General features: G+C 38.3%; 1 protein-coding gene and 1 pseudogene across 2 annotated transcripts; both read right to left on the bottom strand.

Annotated features, from left to right (window-relative positions):
• Window positions 1-292: 292 nt before the first annotated feature.
• ears2 (glutamyl-tRNA synthetase 2, mitochondrial) lies at window positions 293-6917 on the bottom strand. Of its 2 annotated transcripts, none has more exons than XM_036536910.1 (9): window positions 6445-6917; window positions 6031-6186; window positions 5586-5775; window positions 4874-5346; window positions 4467-4575; window positions 3622-3775; window positions 2032-2162; window positions 751-886; window positions 293-500 (listed from the first exon to the last, which is right to left on the bottom strand). In XM_036536910.1, exons 1-9 carry the CDS (start codon window positions 6716-6718, stop codon window positions 417-419), a joined length of 1707 nt encoding a protein of 568 aa, XP_036392803.1. In that variant the 5' UTR covers window positions 6719-6917; the 3' UTR covers window positions 293-416. The 2 variants fall into 2 exon arrangements, with proteins under 2 accessions (XP_036392803.1, XP_036392812.1); XM_036536919.1 differs by having other exon boundaries at window positions 4874-5046.
• Window positions 6918-9535: 2618 nt separating this feature from the next.
• Window positions 9536-21381, bottom strand: LOC118780652 (annotated as a pseudogene).

Genomic DNA, 21381 nt, shown 5'->3' with positions numbered 1-21381 from the left:
ACATTGGTACAAAAAGAAAAATGTGTACATCTCTTATTTACTAGCAAGTAAACGTAATTTACGTTGACATTGTCCCCACATGATATAAAACATTCACACAGTTGTCAGTGTTCTACTTGCCTCGCTTATGGAAGAGCTGACCAGGTTACAGAGTAACGTCAACTCATATTAAAAAAAAAAGTTCATGTGTTGTTGAGATGAGCAAAACAAAGCAATACATGATATCACACATTTCCATAGTTTACCATTTTATTGGGTTTAAAACTGAAACATTAAACATGTCTGTATTTGAAAAAAAATCCTTTTCAAGCTGTAAATAATCCTTGCCATTCTAGTGGGATTGTTAAGAGAATGCCAGCTAAACCATTGTCATTAAATTCTGATTATCATGGAAAAGAACATTATCAGGTTTTCAGTCACTGTTGTAGCAGTTTCTGTAAACGATGGCAAATTTCATGAGGTCCCAAAGACACCATCATTTCAGCCACACTTGGTCCTTGCTGTAAAATGAATGACAAATACAATTAATCACGCTTAAAATATATGGCAGTAATACAACAGGATTGAAATGGATAACAACTTCATGTACATATATTTTCTTTGTTCATAGTCAGATATAAGATTTGACATTAAATACTATGTCACTTTTGTATCCATTACAAATACAGGTTGAAGTGTTCCATGTGAGATGACATTTTTAATTCTGGAAAGAAAAAACATTTGACTTTGGAAAAGAAACGTTTGAATTACCTGTTGGCCACTCAGAGCTAAACGTAGAAATTTCATTATTCCACTGTATTTTGTTGACTTCATCTTTTTTGCCAGTCCTTTCAACTCCACATTAAGGGATTCAGTAGTGAACTCTTTGCTATGCCTCTGAATCAACCTGCAGCAACAAGACATAATATAAATCATCCCATATTACACAAGCAGATCAACAGCCAGACACACTTGGTGTCTTCAGACAAAAAATATGGATAAAAATATGGGTCAAGCTAAATGTGAGGTACCTGTCTGCACATTTGCTATAAAAATATTTGCTTTCAATAAACATTCCATATCCTTTCTTGCATGATCAAAATTATATGTACAGGATGGGTAGTGTTTCAACAGGATGTTCACTTGACTTCTTCGATCATTGTGAATTGTCACAGTTTTAAATTGGCAAATTTTAATACTGTGATCAACACCAAATTAAATGGAAGCCTTATTGGATGAATCCAAATGCTTTTTTCTGTCATTCCCAATCCACTCTCTCTCATATCAGATCTGTATGATCTCTCCCATAAAATATTGCTTGGCAATCACGTTAACTCAAGTAATGACAGACCTCTTGCAGCAATTAATCTCCTTGTTGGACAGAAAATGACCACACATGATTGTTTCCATTTCACAGCCTTGTGTCCCACACAGTCTACCTCCTGCCTCATGTCATACAAATGATTATGTTCATTAAGATGAATGATGCAAACACTTGACCTTGAGAAACTAAATTTAAATGTCAGCAGTTAGCAGCAGGCCAGCAAAAACAAGCAAACACTGTACAGGAACACATGGATGATTATCATGCTGTTTTTTTATTTCAGATAAATATGCACTACTTTCATTTAGGTGTGTGCTGTGTTACATGGTCCACCAGAATCAACGGTAATTTTAAGATGGAAAAGTCATTAAAACAAGCCGGATTTGCTGTTTTAATACCTTTACTACTGCAATTCTACATTTTTTTAAATAAGTGCTTCAGATGTTTTTGGTTACTGCTTCTTTTTCAAAATGTAAAGCTGCAACAATGTCAATGTGGTCATCACAGGCATGTCCACACTTTTGTTCTGGATTTTGATCTTGGCCTTCATTCTGAAGGTTGTGACAATACAGATATACTTGAATATGTTTAAATGTGCATTGTGCTAGCTAGCATAGCTAGTAAGTGCAGAAAAGAGCCCAGTGTAGTTTTTCAACAAAAAGAGAACAGTGTTGTTTAGTGTGGTTGTTTGGGTGATTGCATGGTCGTTGCTCTCTGAAAATGCTTACTCCAGCACAAGGGTGATAATAGTATCAGCTTCAGAGGAGACTCCCTCTAGCTGTCCTCGAGGAACAGAGGGTCTCACCCACAGGTAGGAGTATGCAGGAGTCACCAGGTCTTGGAGACGATGTATGTGACCCTTTAAGAAGAAAATGACAATCAAAGACTTACCTAAACATATTACCACTGCTCAAAGAAATATAAAAATCCAGACAAGCTCTATTGCATAAAAACCTGGAAAAACTACCTCCTCAAGTATCAGAATCAAAATTAGCCTGAATCACACTGATGAAAAATGTCACACTATTATGTCATTCCACAGCAAAGTCGGGGCCATGCCGAGTTTTCAACATAACATATGTGTTATTATATTTGTTACAATATTTGTTTCCCCTTTTATGTCATTTCATTAATTTATACAAATTCAATTTTTAGGTAAAAATTGTGTAATGCTGACAATCTTTTTCTCATTGTTTAGGAAACTGGTGAGAGAAAAAAAACTTTACGATTAGAATCTTGATATAGGAATGTGAGATGGCTTTTTCTTTCCTGTCTTTGTTTTTGTTCTTCCTGGCTCACTAGAAGTCCCTCCACATTGACCGCAGAGACATTTACACCATTATAATGAAGGAAACCCCTTTTTGGCACCTTACACCTTAACCTCAGTAGCTGAGGCAAGTGGCAAAAGCCCTTATCAAAAACACTGAGGAACAGAGAAAGTGAATTGAATGCTTCTGATCTATAGTTTTGAAACCACAGTTAAACAAGAAACTGTTTTAAAACTATTTTCAAATTATAAGTGATCATTTTTGAAATTATGGGGGGAAAATAATCATTGCAAGGAAGTGGAGACTAGCTTCAAAAAGCTTCAAAAACTCATCATATGGAGTAAATGTTCTGGGCGAAATTTGCAAATGCTGCGGTAGTACACTTACCTTTTTTCCATGGATTTTTACAGCAAGAATGGGTTTTATTAATTAAGTGGCTCATTTATCATCAGAACATAACGACTGATTTTATATGACCTCTATGTTGCAGCCCAACCTACAGACCCATAGATGGCTTGGCCATGATCTCACAGATCAGGATTATTCCATTAATAAATAATGGCCCCCACAGAGCCCCAGCCAACAACAAATTCTACAGTTAGTCACCTTTCCTCTTTCACTGGAATGCAATCATTCAATGCATATAATCAGTCATCACAAACAAAAGTACAACTTACACATTAAACACTGTATTAAAAGGGGGATATTCACAACTGCCAGTGCCAAATTGAATGTGTCTAGAAGATGCTACATTTCATACTGGACCGTGAAATTCCTTTTATTTTTACTTATCCATTTTTTTTCCCTCAGAGACAAAAGCACTATGCAATTGTTCAGGCATTCTTAACAATAGAACAATAAAAAAACAGATGTGTTCTTTAAGAAAAAAAAAACCTTTTTGGTGCAGCTATAGTACTGTACTCTTGGAAAATGCAGATTAAAAGGTGGACTATGCTGCCATCCTGTGCACACAATGCAGCTGCACATTTACCTCATCACTCGTCAGAAGATTACACTGAGAAGGGCAACAAGGGCACATGTGCATGTTACCTTTCGAAGGTGGAGGACACATTTGATGTACTCGCTGTGCAGGACATCGCTCTCCTGGATGTGTGACCCATATGTCTCCTCGATGAGGCCCTGCAAATCCTTCACCAGAGAGCCACATTTCTCCTCATCATTAATTCTCTGCATTAAATGAATCCTGAAAAACAACCATGCAGGAAGCAGTATTTCACAGGCAGCGAGACCTTCAGAAACAAGTATTTATACAGGATAACCAAATTAGTGTCAACATTCTACCGTACATTGTTTTGATTACGGTACAGCACAGAATAGCAGTAGAGTCTGACCAATGTACCATTTTATGCAATTCCTATTCCAGTATGGCCAAATGCAAAGTGTGTGGTAAGTAGGATCCACCTTGATCTACACTACACTTAACACCTTGCCTACAGTTTGACCTTCATATTTGAAAGCCAAACCAAGGCTTCAACATCCCTTAGTTTATGCTCTTCATTGGTTGTAAATAGCCATCAAACACATTGATTAAGGCCTAGAAGCCAAACCATTTGTTTTGTCTTTTGCCATTTAAACTGGTTATGAAATCATTAAAACAAAACTGCCAAAAGAAATGTAAATTCGGCTGGGTTTTTTTTGTATGCCACTTCAGTTTCGCAAAGGAAAACCAGGTCTGTCAAAGGTCTGTCACACCAGTCTTTGCACCTTTTTGTGTGTTGTCTTTAAATTTCTTTTCCAAAATGAATAACACCTAGCATACTGTTATTAGAGTGTAATAATTATATTAGTAAGTTTTAACCATGGTTGTAAGAGTACCCAAACGATAATTCTGACACAGACATGTATTAGCAGAATAACTCAAGAGCCACACCGACCTATTAAACTCAGGCAGTTTCTCCAGATCTAGAAGTGCAGAATGGGTTGTTATTCTTGAGGCTTCAAATTCTGAAATCAGTTCATCCAGATTCCTCCCTGCACGATTGTCTGTTGTGTTTATGTTCAAGGAGAAAACATGAAAATATGTCATTGAGAATCTCAGTCATACCTAATTTAGTTGATTTCTTTGCACCATCTTGTGGCAATTTTGCCGCAGTACAATGTCCATATAAAATTAAAATTATATTTATATTTATATAACCAATATAACAATTTAACAAAGTAGAGCAGAAATGAATATGCAGACTTTAAACTGAACTAAGCAGCACTAATGCTACAATAGTATCACACAGCAATGCAGGCCAATGCTAACGTTATTGTGAAAAGATATCCTGACTGGTCTCACTTGTGAATCCTGACCCACAGTTTGTTATGATATCAAGCAGAGCTTCAGGCAAGGATCCTGCTTTGGCGAAGTGCTCTATGAAGATGTCACCCTGGCGCTTGGAGAGCTTGCTGCCATCCTTATTCAGCAGGAGAGGAAGATGTCCAAAGGTGGGCGGAGTCCACCCAAAGGCCCTGTACATGAGCAGGTGTTTAGAGGTGGAGATGAGCCATTCTGTGCCCCTCAGCACGTGGCTGATCTGCATGTGATGGTCATCCACCACATTGGCCAGGTGGTATGTAGGGAAACCATCAGCTTTCATGATGACGGGATCCCCCTCTACTGCAGCCACCTCATGCCTGTTCCAGCCAAACACCATGTCCTCAAAAGGCGCCACACCCTCCTGCAGGCGGAAACGGATCACATGAGGTTGCCCTTGGCCCAACTTCTCCGCCACCTGGTCTGGACGCAGGTGCCTGCACCTGTTATCGTACCTGCAGATAAATGACTGTGAAGTAGTGTACTACTCAAACTTCCTCATCACTTATTCCGAAACCCAATCCTGAAGCCCAAAAAGAAATGTGTTTTCTCACAGAGGAAAATATGCATTTAACATTAACTACATGAAAGCATACCTTGTCACAATGTCTTAGGAAATGAACTGGGAGAGAGAGATGGTCAGAGTAAGCAACTCCTTTGTGTGTGAGTCACTCAGCCTCCCACATACACATACCGAGGTGTCTGCCTGCTCCGGAGGGCTTCTTTCTTCAATAACTCTAGTCTCTGTGGGCTGCAGAAGCAGTGATAGGCTGCACCTTTGTCCACTAATATCTGAGCCGCTTGGCTGTACATATGCAGTCTCTGTGACTGTTGATAAGGACCAAAATCACCCCCTGTCCGTGGACTTTCGTCAGGAGGTATTCCTGTATGAGGGAAAATAATATTTTGAGCAAGAACATCCACATCAAGCACACCTATTGTCCCATTAAAGCCATGCCTTGTTAAGTGGGACATACTGTGGCATTAAACCCTCAGCCTTTCTTGAAAGTAGGCACTTACACTGACTTACACTTACACTTTTCCCTTGCTGTCGAAATCATCTTTGTGGTAACATATACTTGAAATGTACACTTGGACAGTGGTACACAGTTTCTTTCTTTGACTCCAGTAATGCTTACCAGCCCATTCCAGCATATCCTCTATCCCATCTGCTGCACCTGGGACAAGACGGCTCTGATCAGTGTCCTCCATCCTCAAAATGAAGGTGCCGCCATGTTTCTTGGCAAAAATGAAGTTGTACAGCGCAGTCCGCAGTCCTCCCAGGTGCAGAAAACCTAAGACACCGAAGGAATTTGTAATGTAATGAATTTGCTTTCACAAGAAACAACTTCGGCATCGTAGAAGCAAGTGTGTCTACTAACGTAGCAAATTACAGCCCAGTGGTCCTTAGCTGGCTAGTTGGAATGTCAGATTTAAATGAATTCTCATTTTTCTGAAGCTTTTAGGCAATACGTATGGATAGCTCAAAAGGAACAACTTCGCCTGAACACTTGCCTCACGTACTTGAGGGAATTCTACGAAGGCCATATTACCTGTTGGACTTGGAGCAAACCTCACTCTTACATTGTTGCCTTCAGACGAAGCATGTCTTCTCTGTAGCCCGTGAGTAATTACGTCTGTCTTTTTGTGAAAGTAACTATTCCAGGTGACTGGAGAAGTCTTGAATCCACGAGTTTGTTTTTGGTCGATAATCATAAATTCTGAGATGTGCTGCCTGCCACATATCATGTAGCAACATTGCTCGCGGGATTTTTCAGCAAAATGACAAAATCGTCGACTACATCTTAGAACCAGCGCTAAGTACATGCTTACGTTAGCACCGTCCAGCTGTGAATATATAGTTGTCTTACATGTGTCTACGGACAATGGTGCGCTAGCTAACCAACTCGGCTACATATTGTACGCAATAGACGTGCTCCAGTTGAAACAGCACAGCTGCATAGCAAAGTCCTGGAACGTTTTTAGGCGAAATTGCTGATCCTGGATCAGCAAGTAAACGTTTAAACTAAATGGTTATGGTTACGTTCAGTCGTGGGAAAGCTGATCTTAGATCTGATTTCAAGGACGAGCGTCGCTGACGCATTAAAAACGCGACATGACAGGGACGCTCTCCCCTCAGTGGCGCCGGGAAGTGAAGTCTACAGCTCTTTAATGAAATTCTGCAGGCCCTTTTATACAATGCAGGACTTCATTTTCCATTGGTGTCAATCTCATGTTTACCCGCCCGCCGTACTTTCAGCACCACACAGTCAAACCAGTATATGTAGCATTTCCGAACCACATTGACACTACTTTCTGAAGTAGTATGGGACTAGTCCATGACGTTATCCAATCCACTTTACTGTTGATTGGTTAAAAAAAGTGAGCCGTTTCTAGCATGGGTTTTGTACAACTTACTACAGTGCTTCTCTCCACAGTGGATCTGAATAATCATTAGCCGATTGTTGAAACCTTGAGCATATACTTAATAATAAAATAATGTCACGGTGAAGTGGATCTGAATAATCATTAGCCGATTGTTGAAACCTTGAGCATATACTTAAAACGTGAACGTATACGTAATTATAAAATAACACATTTTGATTTAAAAACGTTTTTAAATGTTTATTTGAGATAGCCACCAAACTGTGACTCAAGTTTGTGTGTGGTTAATGCTCTTAAATCAGGTGAAACATAACCACCTAAGCATAAATGTAGAGCCACGTAGTAATTAAAATGGGTTTCATGGTAAAATGCGTTACATTTAATAACAGGCTAATACGTTGTTTGAGCACAAGTTCACACATTTTAAACTATTTTAAATGAACTTTAATGAAACAAACAGGCAGACAGACAGAACTCTTTTTCATGGTGTTAAATGTTCTAATTATTTTTCCAAAGCACATCTAATCCAGTTATTTTGTATAGAGCACATAAACAATATATTGAAACCATTCTTGATCAATATTTTCAGAAATCAATTCAATCAACATATTTGTCAGTAACACAATTATCAGTATGAAAGCAAATACCATTGGTGTATTGTACCCACCTAATCTGTATACCTCATGTTCTTCTGTAGTCAGAGAAGGCATCACAGAAAATAACATAAAGTAGAATAATGAGCAAACAAAATTAGATAACTCTGAAAAGTGAGAAAACACAGAGAAGCTGAAATTCCAAGTGATCCCGTGTACCTTACCAAGGATTCAAACTTATTCACAAAATTGTAGATAGTCTCATATGTCAACAGGAATGCTGTTTTGAGAGTTTTGTCGCTCTCGCTGAAAAAGCTGTTTGGTTAAATTTACCGCTTCACAGTCACCTCTCAATATGACCCTGCTGGGTGTGTCATTGTTATCATCTTGTTTGAGGAATTGCTTTAGTCATCTTATCATTTGTAAGGATGGCTTTTATTTCCATTATAGATATCCAGCACAACAGGGTTGTACAACTTCATCTTCCAATTTACCAAAAGGACAAATTGTAGGAATAATAAACTGTTCCAATAACATGCCTTGTGGTTTCCACTCCCAAAAGAGCAGTCAGATTTCATAGTTTAAATATTAATTTTCACACAAGTAGGAAAAAGATCATATATATTTTCTATTTTATATGCTATAAAAGCTATACTTCATTTGCCACAGTATAAACTACACTGTTTCATAAGGTCCACTGTAATTTTGAAAGAAAAGCATAAAAATTGTGAATTCCTGTACTCTTATACTTTCTATAATTATAATAGAAAAGTAACATTCATGAACCATAAATTAATTAATATTCTGTTAAATGAAAATGTTGTGATATATGGAATAAACATTAGTTTAACACTACCAAACAAAGCATCAACATTCCATAAACTACAAATGTTTCTGTATGAACGCATGTATAACACACATGTCTCCTTGGCCAACACTTACAGGGTATGCTACCGGAATGTCTGACCGTTCTTTAGGCAATACTTAAAATTTCTAGCATCTGATTTTCCTGTGCTATTGAGAATCGAGAGCAACATGACTGGGGTATTCTTCAGTATATGAAAAACAATCAGCCCACCAGACAACATTATTAATAATTCTAGCAGCACACAGGATGCAATGTAATTTTAGGGGGGCATTTTTGAGAGAAACATCTGTTCTATTCAGCTGCAAAGATGGTGTGTAATGAATGTCTTGAAAATAAAGTATGAAACATATTGAAGTTGGTCAGCAATGTAAAAGTATTTTTATAAATAACAACCATAAGTTAAGTTAAAGAGAATAGCCAAGACAGTTTTTGTTAAGTTGTGCAGTAGGCTGACTACTAAATTCCAAAAGCTGAATTTCACTTTACCCTCCTTAAGTAATAATGACAATAGAGTACAGTGCTTACAAGAACTCTGCTTACAAGAATAACATTCATCCTGGTTGACAGAATTTTTATAAGTGTATGCTTCTTAATTGTAATAGTTACACATAAAGTGTACTCAGACAGTTTTCCGATTAAACAGTTATCTTCATATGTTAAAATTTCAGGGTGTGGGTAAATAACACTGTAGTTTATAACAAAAATATCCAGTAGATAAGTATATTCTGCATGATTACTGTATTAGTGTAGCCCAAACATACATCCTCTATTCTGTAATCAGCAAAAAACAAGCATCCTTTAAGGAAAAATATTTGTCCAACATAATTTAAGAGTGAAGTTGATTTTTTGTGAATCAGACCCATCTTGTATCTTTTCCTCCAGAAAGAAGCACAGAGTTCCAGAAAATCCAAGAACTACCATGGCAAGGAGCTGCCAGGACAGCAGGAGTGGGTACCACTGTAGAAAAACACCAGTGGTGCACAGATGGACCAATTGAGGGAAATTAATGTTGGAGTCAGCATACACACAACAGATCAGAAAAAGTACTTACTACTGTATTAGTTTGTCTGATTATCATGTTTGTTTCAGACATGTTACTCCATATCTAAAATTTTGTTCACAAAGAAGACTGAAACCGTTAATGCAGTTCCTGGATGAAGCTGAAGATACTGAATGCAGAGGCACTTTGTTCACCATATACACAACCCAGGATGCTGTAGAGCTGAGTATTAAAACAGCTGTCCCCCAGTCCAAGCAAAAAACTACACAGCATAGCTATTGACACACTGAAGGAGAGAATGGGTGATAAAACACTATAGAATATGTGTCATTCTTTTGTCAGAAGCTAAAAATAAAAGCTAATGCAGTGTTGTATTCCCCACTTCCACGCAGAATATTCATTAACATACAAATATATACGTTATTTCCATAAATAATCCTAATAGCAGGGACCTAAAACTGAAACAGTAATTTAACACAAATATCATACTAACAATTTATATTGCAACATACCTCACAGCTGACCAAGCTATTAGAACTTATGATAGATGCTGTAGACAGTATACCTTGATACTAGGTATGGCTCATACTGTGTGCTGGTTTTAAAAACGATGGGGGCATCATCTGGGGTATTGAGGAAAATTAGGTAAAATGCAATGAAATGAACCACCATTTCCAGAAAGACCACGGTGGTGCATCTGAAGTGGTTGTTTTTGCACATGAGTCCAAACAAGCCCCCACCTGAGGACAGAAACAACTCTATGATCTTTCATGCCGGAGGATGCTTTCTGTAAGGTCAGAACTGACATCATAAACCTACCAACTATCTCTCCAATCCCAACTAAAATCCCAGAGAGCCCAGTCAAGGTTTTTGGCTGCCTTTCCAAAATTAGTTGTAGCCCCAATGCAAATTCCATACACACCACTGTAAAAGGACAGCTCCAGGCCTGAAAGAGCAGAAGAGCTCATTGAAAACGTTTGATAAGCATTGCTCTTTTCAAAATTCAAAATATGTGGTTTCACAATACTTACCACTATATGCCATGCAGAAACTTAAGAGGAGTATATCTTTAGTGAAAAATAGTTGCAACATTGTTGCTGTAAGATAAAACAGTCACATGTTAAGTAAGACATTATGGCCCAGACTGAGTCTCACCACCAAACTAAAAAGCCATCAGCAAAATTTGTTCCTCACTATAGGTCACTGGATCTCGCTATGCGTGCACAGGCAGATCACCCTGCAACCTCTATGATATCAATAATTGGACTGACTGAATTATTGATTGAATTCATTGCCTGCAATAATATTAATGATAATAAATGGTACTTACAGCTTGTAAAATATTTTTTCACAAACGTCTGTAGCAGGGTTTACAATGTAAAAGATAAAAGCTTACTGAATTCAGACTTGGTATCTCTAACAGCAGAAGTCACTTTGTGCTTATATCTGTAGGACAAGAACACAAGACAAATGATTAATAGGGTTACTTTGTACCTTGAAAACATCCTTATCCTGGAAATTCATTGCAAATGTATAGAACATTGTCAAACATCCTACTGTTCTTGAAACTTCATGGCAAAATGCCTAAATCCTCAAAGAGAGGAAAATGCTATATGTCTATGTTTCTTGATGACTCACTACCTTAAATAAATTCACTTTTAAGTAACAAAGTTAGTGAACTACTGAAAATTTCTAACAATGTACTTGCTCCCCGAATCCTGGCAGGCAAAATCAGCGTTGCCCCAGCACTCCACAAGATGGCACTGTGGCACGAGGAATAAGAACAACACAAACCTAGCACCAGGGTGCCACCCACACACATGAGGAGGACACATCAGACGAGACCCAGCTGGTGGATCATCATCACCCTTACCTGGTGTCAATCCCAGCTTGTCAGGGGCACTGGAAAAGAAGCAATAAACATCCCTCTGGGGATTACTACCTGTTGTGTTACCCACTTAGTGTAGTTTCACACACCATATGACCTACTTCAAACACTTCCTCCCAGAGGTACAAATGTAAACAAGAATTGACAGATAGGTAGAACTGATAATACAGCCATTCTAATTTAATCAGAACTCAATAGACAAGCAATGTGCTTCTCTGTAGTCCAGCAAAAAGCTGCCAGGTGACGTCACAGAATTTGTTTGCCTTATGTTGTAGTTAACTAAAATTATCCATGGACAATACAATTCATGGTCATTAGACACATCTCATAATAGATTAGAAGGGCAATGTGACAGTGTAACATTACATTATTATCATATGGCAGACACTATCATTCTGACTTACATGGGTTACAATTTTTATATACTATCGATTTATACAGCTGGATATTTACTGAGGAATTTCTGGGTTAAGTACCCTGCCCAAAAGGACAACAGTAGTGGCCCAGTAGGGAATCAAATCAGCAACCTTTTGGTCACAAGCCCTGCTCCTTACCGCTATGCTACACTGCTGCTAAAGCTATTTTAACCTTTCTTCCTTAGGTGAGGCTTCATCTAGCAGAGGAGCCTTTCTCAGAAGAGCGAAACTCAGAGTTCCCAGCACTGAGATGACGAACAGACCCACAAACATAGTCTTCCTGTTATCATCTGTGGGTGGAGAGGTGCTAAACAAGGACAGGTGAGAATCCAGAGATAAGACAATGAAATTAATTCAATAACAACATGCAACTGCAGTGTGTATGCATGCAGTTTGTACATGTCTATGAGGTGTAACCAGGAATATAACCACCTGCAGATTATGGCTGTCAGTAGTATTTCTATATTAATTTTTATAAATATGTTATGACTCAGGAATATACCTGTAATTTCAGTTTTTCCATTCCAATCAAAATAGACATACAGATTGCCAAACAGCATGCTAGAATAACAGAAAAATAAAATTCAATACAGTAAATACACATCTATGACAAATCTCTCATGTAAAAATGTCAATATGTAAATATTTCAGACCAAGAAAAAGTACTTCATTCAACCTCAGAAAATTTTGTAACAATTACAATGCATTCACTGCATGATGAAATGAGAATTATTTACACTCACATAAAATATATAACACAGGAATGGGAGAATACAGAATTCAATACATCAGAAATCATAGCTGAAATCATAAAACAAAAACTTGAAAATGAAATCATGAGGCCAGATGCTCCAACAATACATTACATTTTGTCAATTAGCAGAAGCTCTTATCTAGAGTGACTTACATAGGTTACACAGTTACATGTTATCCATTTATACAGCTGGATATTTACAGACAGCGTGCCAGGTTAAGTACCTTGTCCAAGCATACAAGAGCAGTGTCCCAATGAGATATCGAACCAGCAACTTTCTGTTACAAGTCTTGCTCCTTACCACTATCCCACACCACTGTCCCTCAAAGAATGAATCAGAGATAGGTTGCTCCAGTGAACTTCAATCTCTCTTGAATTTTTAAACCTTCAATTAAGACATCTAAACTTCAGTCATTTATAATAAATCTTAATATCAACAGTGTAATTTTCAGGAATGTAAGTACACGACAATATGACAATGAGAAGACATGTTTTGCTAAATGGATAGTATATGTTTGTTACAGCCAAAATCCACTGATAGAACACAGTAGTTAGTTCACTAAATAGCAACCCATCTCTATGCAATCCCTCTGCCCACTGTAAATGTGAACTGTGCACAGCTGGGAAAATAATCTTTAACTGTATGTAAACCTACCCAGCAAGTGTGAGCAACCTAGCAATATCCAGCTATTTAGCAAAATCACCTTCACTTTGAATTCTCCTGGAAAACACATCTGCAGACTTGAATTGAAGTACATTGCAAGGTAAAACCACAAGCATGCTGAAAATGTCAAGTGTTTTTTAATACGTGAACACTAAAATTATAATTAAACACTAATGCTGATAAATGACTAGCAATCTGTTCAAATAATTGGAAATCTAACTTACTAGCAAATAGCTTGCTAGGTGGACAAATTTTTTCAATTCAATTCAATTTTATTTGTATCACCCTTTTACAACACAAGCTGTCACAAAGCAGCTTTACATTGTTCCCAGGCCTGAGACCCCCTGAGAGCAAGCCTAAGGCAACAGTGACAAGGAAAAACTCCCTAATTAACAGGAAGAAACTTTGAGCAGAACCTGGCTCAGAGGGGGAGCCCATCTGCTTCTGGCCGGCACTGGGCAAATAGAGTTAGAGAGAAAACAAAGTTGTACAATGTACTTTAAGACATTTGAGTTTGATAGACAGTAGTAAATAACAACAAAGTAATTATAAAATGTATCCTAGAATGTCCGGCTCTTGGCACGCAGTTGGCTTGGTCGGCAGGGCAGCGAGGTAGCAGGACTGAAGATTGGGATGTGATGCTTGGGCTACAGCTCCAGGCAGTAGCCGGAGTAGGGACAGGAAACAAATAGAAAACAGTGATTGGCAGATGATAAGAATGACAGGAATGTACAGCAGAGAGGCAGGAGAGGAGGGGCAGGGACAAAGGTGCCAGTGTGCAAAAAGGAAAAGCCCCAGCAGGCTTACATTATGGCAGCATAACTAGGGGACAGGAGGCAAGGAACATGAGGCCGACCCTAAGGCAGTCAACACCAGGTCACGGCACAGAGTCCATGTCATGACAGCAATGACCACTTAGTCCACCAGAGAATCTATGATCCATGCCAGCAATAGGCCATGTCCCTCACCTGAAGGATTTACTGTATAGTTATGTTTTGAGCCTAAACTTAAAGGTGGAGAGAGAGTCTACTCCCCGAACCTCGGTAGGTAAGCTGTTCCACAGGAGAGGGGTTCGACAGGAAAAGGCTCTGCCGCCTGTAGTAGTTTTGCCTACTCTTGGAACAATGAGAAAACTGGCATTTTGGGAATGAAGGGCTCTTTGTGGAAGGTATGGGTAAAGAAGGTCCTTAAGATAGGGAGGGGCAAGCCCATTTAAAGCCTTAAATGTGAGTAAGAGTATTTTAAAATCGATCTGGTATTTAATGGGTAGCCAATGGAGAGAAGCTAGAACTGGCATAATGTGCTCAAAATGTTTAGTTCTAGTTAAGATTCGAACAGCTGCATTTTGTACCAGCTGAAGGGGTTTTAGTGAGACCTTTGCACATCCTGACAAGAGGGCATTACCGTAGGCTAATGTGGATGTTACAAAGGCGAGGATTAACTTTTCAGTATCATTAAATGATACAATTTTTCCTGATTTTGGCTATATTTCTCAACAAATCCTTGTGGTATACCATCTTACTCTGGAAACGAGCGAAAGATTCATTGTTAATGGAGACAAACTGATATTGTTCAGATAGATAGGACCTAAACCAAAATAGAGCCCGTCCGATTATACCAACCAGGTTTTCAAGGCGGTCGAGGAGGATGATCGATGGTATCAAAGGCTGCACTCAGGTATAGCAGCACAAGAAGAGAGATACAGCCATTGTTGCAGGAGAGTAGAAGATCATTGAGCACTTTCAGGAGATCAATTTCCGTACTATGATGAGGTCTAAACCCGGACTGAAAGACTTCCAAAATGTTGTTAGAGTGTAAAAATGTACAGAGTTCCTTTGATACTGCTTTTGCAGGATTTTTGAGAGGAATGGAAGATTCGAGATGGGCCTATAGTTTGACAGGTCATTGGGATCTAGGGGCTTCTACAAAATAGGCTTGATAACTGCTACTTTGAAGGACTGAGGTACGTGTCCAGACGTAAGGGAGGCATTGATAAGATTTAATAACAGTGTGCCAGTTGCAGGTAGTAGCTGTTTTAGGAAGCTGGTTGGTATGGGGTCTAGTTGGCTGGTAGAGTTTTTAGATGAATTGATAAAAGAAGGAAAGTCGCTAAATTCAATGGGTATAAAAGAGTCAAAGCATGAGGCAGGCCTAATAGACGTACCTATGTTGTCTGGAACGGGACTGGCCAGGCAGGAAGCAGAAGTTGATGAAAATTTTTGTATTGTGTCTCTTATCTTTATGACTGTAAGATTTTGGTCCAGATCTCTAAACCAGCTCACGCAGTGTAACTTAAGAGAGCACCGATCCTCTCACTTAAGGTATGCAAATACCTGTATTCATTTGTCTAGATGGCCTTATTGTAACTGTTGCAGAGCTGAAGTGATTAGCTCGTGTGAGTTCTGCGTAAAAAGCCTTAGGTAGCGGGTAGCAGGTAGCCGAGCGGTTTCAGCAGCTACGTCACTCCCCGAGACCTGGTTAAGTGGCGTTGTTGCCGACAAGTTAACGGCAATTTGCCTGTAGCTCAACTGGCGACGACGCTCACCATAAGGGGTTGGCAGCGAGCAGTAACAACCTCGGTTCGAAACTCCTTCGCTCGCCGACCCACATGTCATCGTTTAAAAAAAAAAAACGCAGTAAGAGACTAACCGTTACATAACCACAGTTCTGGTCACAGACTTCAGTTGTCACTGTAGCTGCAGCTAGCCATTGCGGCAGTTGATACTTGTAAAGAAACAGGTGATTGAGAACTGTTCTTGCTAGGTAAAATAATCTAAATACCAGACCACCTGTATGCTAATTATGGCTGATCCTGATCAAAGCTCTGTATCAGTATAAAGAATGCTTTCGCTGAGTGCTCGGGGTTCAGCCTAACTCCGCTGAACCCAGAGTGCGTTTTCACGTATTTCTGACAACTGCCGTTCCTGTAAATAAAGAAGTCTTTTCTGCGAAGATCGGAATTGCGCCTTGTTTTTCCTTACAGAGTTTACTATCAAAGAAGTTCATGAAGTCATTGCTACTATAAATTGCAGGCAAATTAGGGTTAATTGATGCAGGACTCTTAGTTAATCTGGCGATAGTGCTAAACCTAGGATTGTCCTTATATTTCTCAATAAGGGTAGAGAAATATTTGGATCTGGCAGCTATGAGGGCATGCTTATAGTTAACGAGACTTTCCTTCCACGCCAGAAAAAAAAAAAAAAAAAAAAAAAAAACTTGTAATTTGGTGGAGCAACCATTTTCTTTCAAGTGTTCACGTAGCTTGTTTGAGAGTACGCGTATGGTCATTGTACCAAGGTGCTAGCTTTATTGTCTGATTTCCTTCCTTTTGAGAGGAGCAACAGCATCCAGAGTTTTATGCAAAGGATTGTCAATACTGTCTGCGAGTGGATAAATTTCAGTTAAGCTAGGGTTTGCATGATGTAGGGAGCTCGTCAATAAGGCATTAGCTGTAAAAGAAGAAAACGTGCGCCTAGAAGATTTGGGCTCCGAGTATGTGAAGCACGTTATCGGTAAATTGAAAGAGATGAGATAGTGGTCAGATAACACGGGATTGTGTGGCATAATTTCTACCTAGTTAATATCTGTTCCATACGTGAGGACCAAATCTAGAGTATGGTTACAGTAATGTGTGGGTTTATCCACAGCTTGATAGAGTCCAATAGGTTCAATGATAGACAAAAAATGCTGTTCTGAACGGGTCATGTTCATACATATGCACATTAAAGTTGCCTACTATCACAGCCTTTTCTGTATTGACAACTAGGTCAGATAAAAAGTTAGGTAAGAAAACACTATAAGGGCCCGGTGGCCTGAAAACTATTACAAGGGTAAATAGCTGAAATGCAGTGTTGTCAGGATGTGCAAAGCTAAGTACTGACAGTTTAAATGAATGGAAGTTATAGCCTGGTTTAAAAGTGGCGCGGAGTTTGGAGCTGTGTACAGCAGCAACACCACCACCTCTGCCAGTAGGTTGTGGGACCTGGTGATTACTGTAACTGGGAGGAGTTGATTCATTAAGAGTGATAAAGTTATTAGGTTTAAGCCAAGTTTCAGTTAGGCATAAGATATCAAATTGGTGATCAGTAATCAATTCGTTTACTAACGTAGCTTTAGGTTTTAACAACCTAATATTTATTAACCCAATCTTAAGGACCATTTGTCTACAAGTACTACTTTCAGGTTTGTCAAATCTAATTTTGATCAAATTATCAGCACAAGTGCCCCTCTAGATATTTTTAAGAAGTTTGGGATCGAGAGTAAGTTTAAGTGGTGGTTCAAGGGAAAGTCTGCTGCCTGGCCTTAGCCCTGATGAGTCAAGGTTTAGAGGAATTCAGACTATGATCTAGGTTTCTAGAGATGATAGCTGCACCCTCCCTCAAGGGTTGGATGCCATCTCGTGGAAGACCAGGCCTCCCTCAAAACTTGTGCCAATTATCTATAAAACCCAATCTATCCTTAATAATTTGAATATTCTTCTTTAATGTTTGGTCTGCTTCATGATATTTTTGGTTATACTCTTATCCCATTTTTACTACATGTCCAATGTCTGCTCTAAAATATCAGTTTGATTTGCATGAGACTGCATTGTGCCAGGCTACCTCCTTCTTTTCCAGCTCCATAAACACACATACTTCTGCCAAATGCAATGTAAACACACCCTCAGTACTCTGAGAACCCTGAGATCCACACCCTGAGTGTACCTGGAGGAACCTGCTCTCAACACACCTCACCTCACTGCTCACATCCACCTGGCACTAAGTAGAAACTGCATTTTTAGCAGGGTGGCCATGTTTGTGTGCACCTAGATACATGTGGGTGGAGAGAAGGCTTTAGATATTAATTCAGCTCAGTAGCTTCGTGGATTATAGCTAGCCATCAATGTGTCACTGTAGGTACCTGTCAAATCTGGAAACAATATGTCCCTTTGCAATACAGAGTTATGGCATACCATAACATTAGGCATTTGTATTCTGAATGACATACAAGGTAGCAGCAGTGTTAGAGAGGAGCTGATCGATTATGTGTATTTGCACATTAAGAGTTATACTTCTGTAAACCAAGTTTGCGTCTCATTTATAATGACCAAAAATCACAATAACATTACATCACACTTGGCAGAAAGTGTGACAAAGCTGTTAGGTAACTAGATTTTTTGGCATTGCAGCATGAAAGGTATGTGACGCAATCAGACTAATAATCAGTTACTCTCTCTGACGAAATTACCTGGGAAATCAGGATGGAGCATTCCTTTTTGGTATTTATGGAAACTTCAGTATAGTCAATGGGAAAGGCTATTATGCAGTGGGGGTTTTCATAATCTTTTCAACACAAACTAGTAAGTACTAGTACTTCATGTATGTTTTGCACATTTTGCACTCATTACTGCTACTAAGAAGCTACACTGCTAAGTAGTGTGCAACTTCTCCCATCGGCTTATTGATCCATATCTGTGCAATGTGAACACTTAACTCTCTGCCATGTACCTGCACTGCAGAAGTCCCCAAAACGGTCCTGTGTTCCTGTTGATAGTTGAACCTGCACTAGACAGTTTCCTTGAGCTGTCCAAAGCACTGAGAGAGTGATAGTCAAAATTGTAAACTCAACTTCATTGCCTGGTCCACAACTGCAGCTCATATCCTCTCAAAAAAAAAAAAAAAAAAAACAGGTAAATATTGACTAATTAAGAGAAGATCAAATGTGTATGGCTTCTGAATATGCAGTACATCATGACCAGATTTTGATTAGGTCACATTAAGTCAGTTGGAAGAATTCTCTTTACATGTGTAAATCATAGGTTTTGACAACACAACTGGAAAATGAATATGCAACCCTCTGTCTGCTTGCAAGTTCACACATTTATAACAATGGCATGTATAATGATAAAATTGATCTTATATGAACAGTAAGAATAAGTTCAACATTTTTTTTTACACAACTGTATTTTTGTTACAACCTAAATTTATGTCTGTCATGGCATACCTGTATCGCTGGTGCTCTATAATTTAAAAATAAACTAATGGTGAGTTTGCTTTTGAAGACAATTTTAAAAATAAATTGTTTTTATTACATCTTTTTTTAAAACAATTGAAGCAATAGCTTATATCATTGCCAGTCAACTGGGTGACCTCATTTAATATATTAGAAACACACAATTATTTACCATTTTAAAGTAAGATATTTATTTTTTTAGTCATGGACAGTATACCACTTTTACCATTACTAATACAAGCTTACACAATACATTTCTGTTGCTTTGCCTCATCCTTGATTCAGTATAAAAGCAATCTAGCATATTACAGTTTTGGATTACTATTTTGTCTTTCCTTAAGTAACATACTTGCATTTGGACATGAATATCTCAGACCTGCAATACTAAGCAATATCATTAATACAATCATAATGCCTTGAGCATTCAAAAACATACTTGCTGCTCCTATGCCGATGAGAACTGAAGTCCTCAGAACTGAAGTAAAAGGACCATGTTGCATGCATGATGAACCCGGCAATATAGCAACTATGGAAGGAATAGGAAAAAGTATTTAAAAGGTAATGTACAAGGTATACTGCAAGACATACAGCATGTCCTGTGGAGTAAAACTGTACATGCTCTACAGTAGAGACTGATTTGGCTGTATGAAAATACACAGTGAATTCATCATTAAATAAAGGTGGAAACCTATAAAGTATTCCACTAAGAAACATAACTAATTGTGGTCCAATTACTGTAACAACAGTGGGGGCTACCAAATTTGAGACAGAAAAAACTCCATATATGACACCAAGACTGCAAGAAGAGGAAATGCATATTATCACCAAATACTTAAAGCCTTTCTGACTCAGACTTAAAGTTCTCATTGACTCTTATGACTATTAATAGCATAATTAGACAACTTGTTCCTTTTTTGTCTTACAATGTGCATTGTTTTTATTTCAGCAATTGACAAAGCCCTAATATTGTGCAAATAACAAAAAAGTGATCACATACTATAATTTTGTTGTTCAAGGTAATTGCTGGGTAGGTCTACATTATGGCCTTGACATGTTAATGACTACTCTGGGCTGAGGGATCATTCTCACCTGTTGTAACCACTTCCCACAAAAGTATCGTGTACAAGGCTTTTAATGACAGTTTGCTTTAAGAAAAAAAGAAATAAAGCCCATATTACAATCAAATATTAGTGTGTTACATGTTTTTCCAACAATAAACATGGAAGATAAGACATTGATTGATTCAAGTTGTTTATCATTTACTACGATAACTAATAGTCTGGTGGGACAGATTAAAAACATGAGAGTCGCATGACCGGGTTCACCTCAATCATGGCCTGCACAGATGCCTGCCATCTGAAAATGCTGTAAACATTGCAAATTATATGCAATATCACTTTATTTTGGTCATTATGTTAACGTGAAAATACTAATAAATTATGAATATACATGATATAGTTGCCCTGCACATTGACAAACACAGATCTAAAATAGTTATTTGATTTGACATCAGATTAATGTGTATCTTTTTTCATTGTGCTTAAATCATTACGACATTATTTTGAAATAGTCTAATAGAAATTCTTGCTATTGAAAACAAAAACTATCAGAGTGACAGTAAATTAGATGCCCTTTGCATTCATTCTGTCATGTTCTATTCGATTCTTATTCATAGGTGCAGGTATTATTACTGCATGTAGCGGTCATATTACTGGGCTCCGCAGCCGTTTCATTTAGCATGTTAATGTTACAATCACAGCAAGAAGCTGCAAGGTGCATAACCTACGTGGGAAAAGTAGCCGAATTTAATAGTAATTAAAATTTTCAGTTCTTACTTCAATGTTTCCACTTGTTGTAAAAGTAAAAATGTGCAAAAAAAATAAAAATAAAAATAACAAAATAACAATATTAGACGTTCTTGAATCAGCCAT

Source organism: Megalops cyprinoides, chromosome 1 (assembly GCF_013368585.1).
Source record: "Megalops cyprinoides isolate fMegCyp1 chromosome 1, fMegCyp1.pri, whole genome shotgun sequence".
NCBI classification, from domain to species: domain Eukaryota; kingdom Metazoa; phylum Chordata; class Actinopteri; order Elopiformes; family Megalopidae; genus Megalops; species Megalops cyprinoides.
Note: the sequence above shows the minus strand (reverse complement) of the source record. Positions and strands in the feature narration are given on the sequence as shown.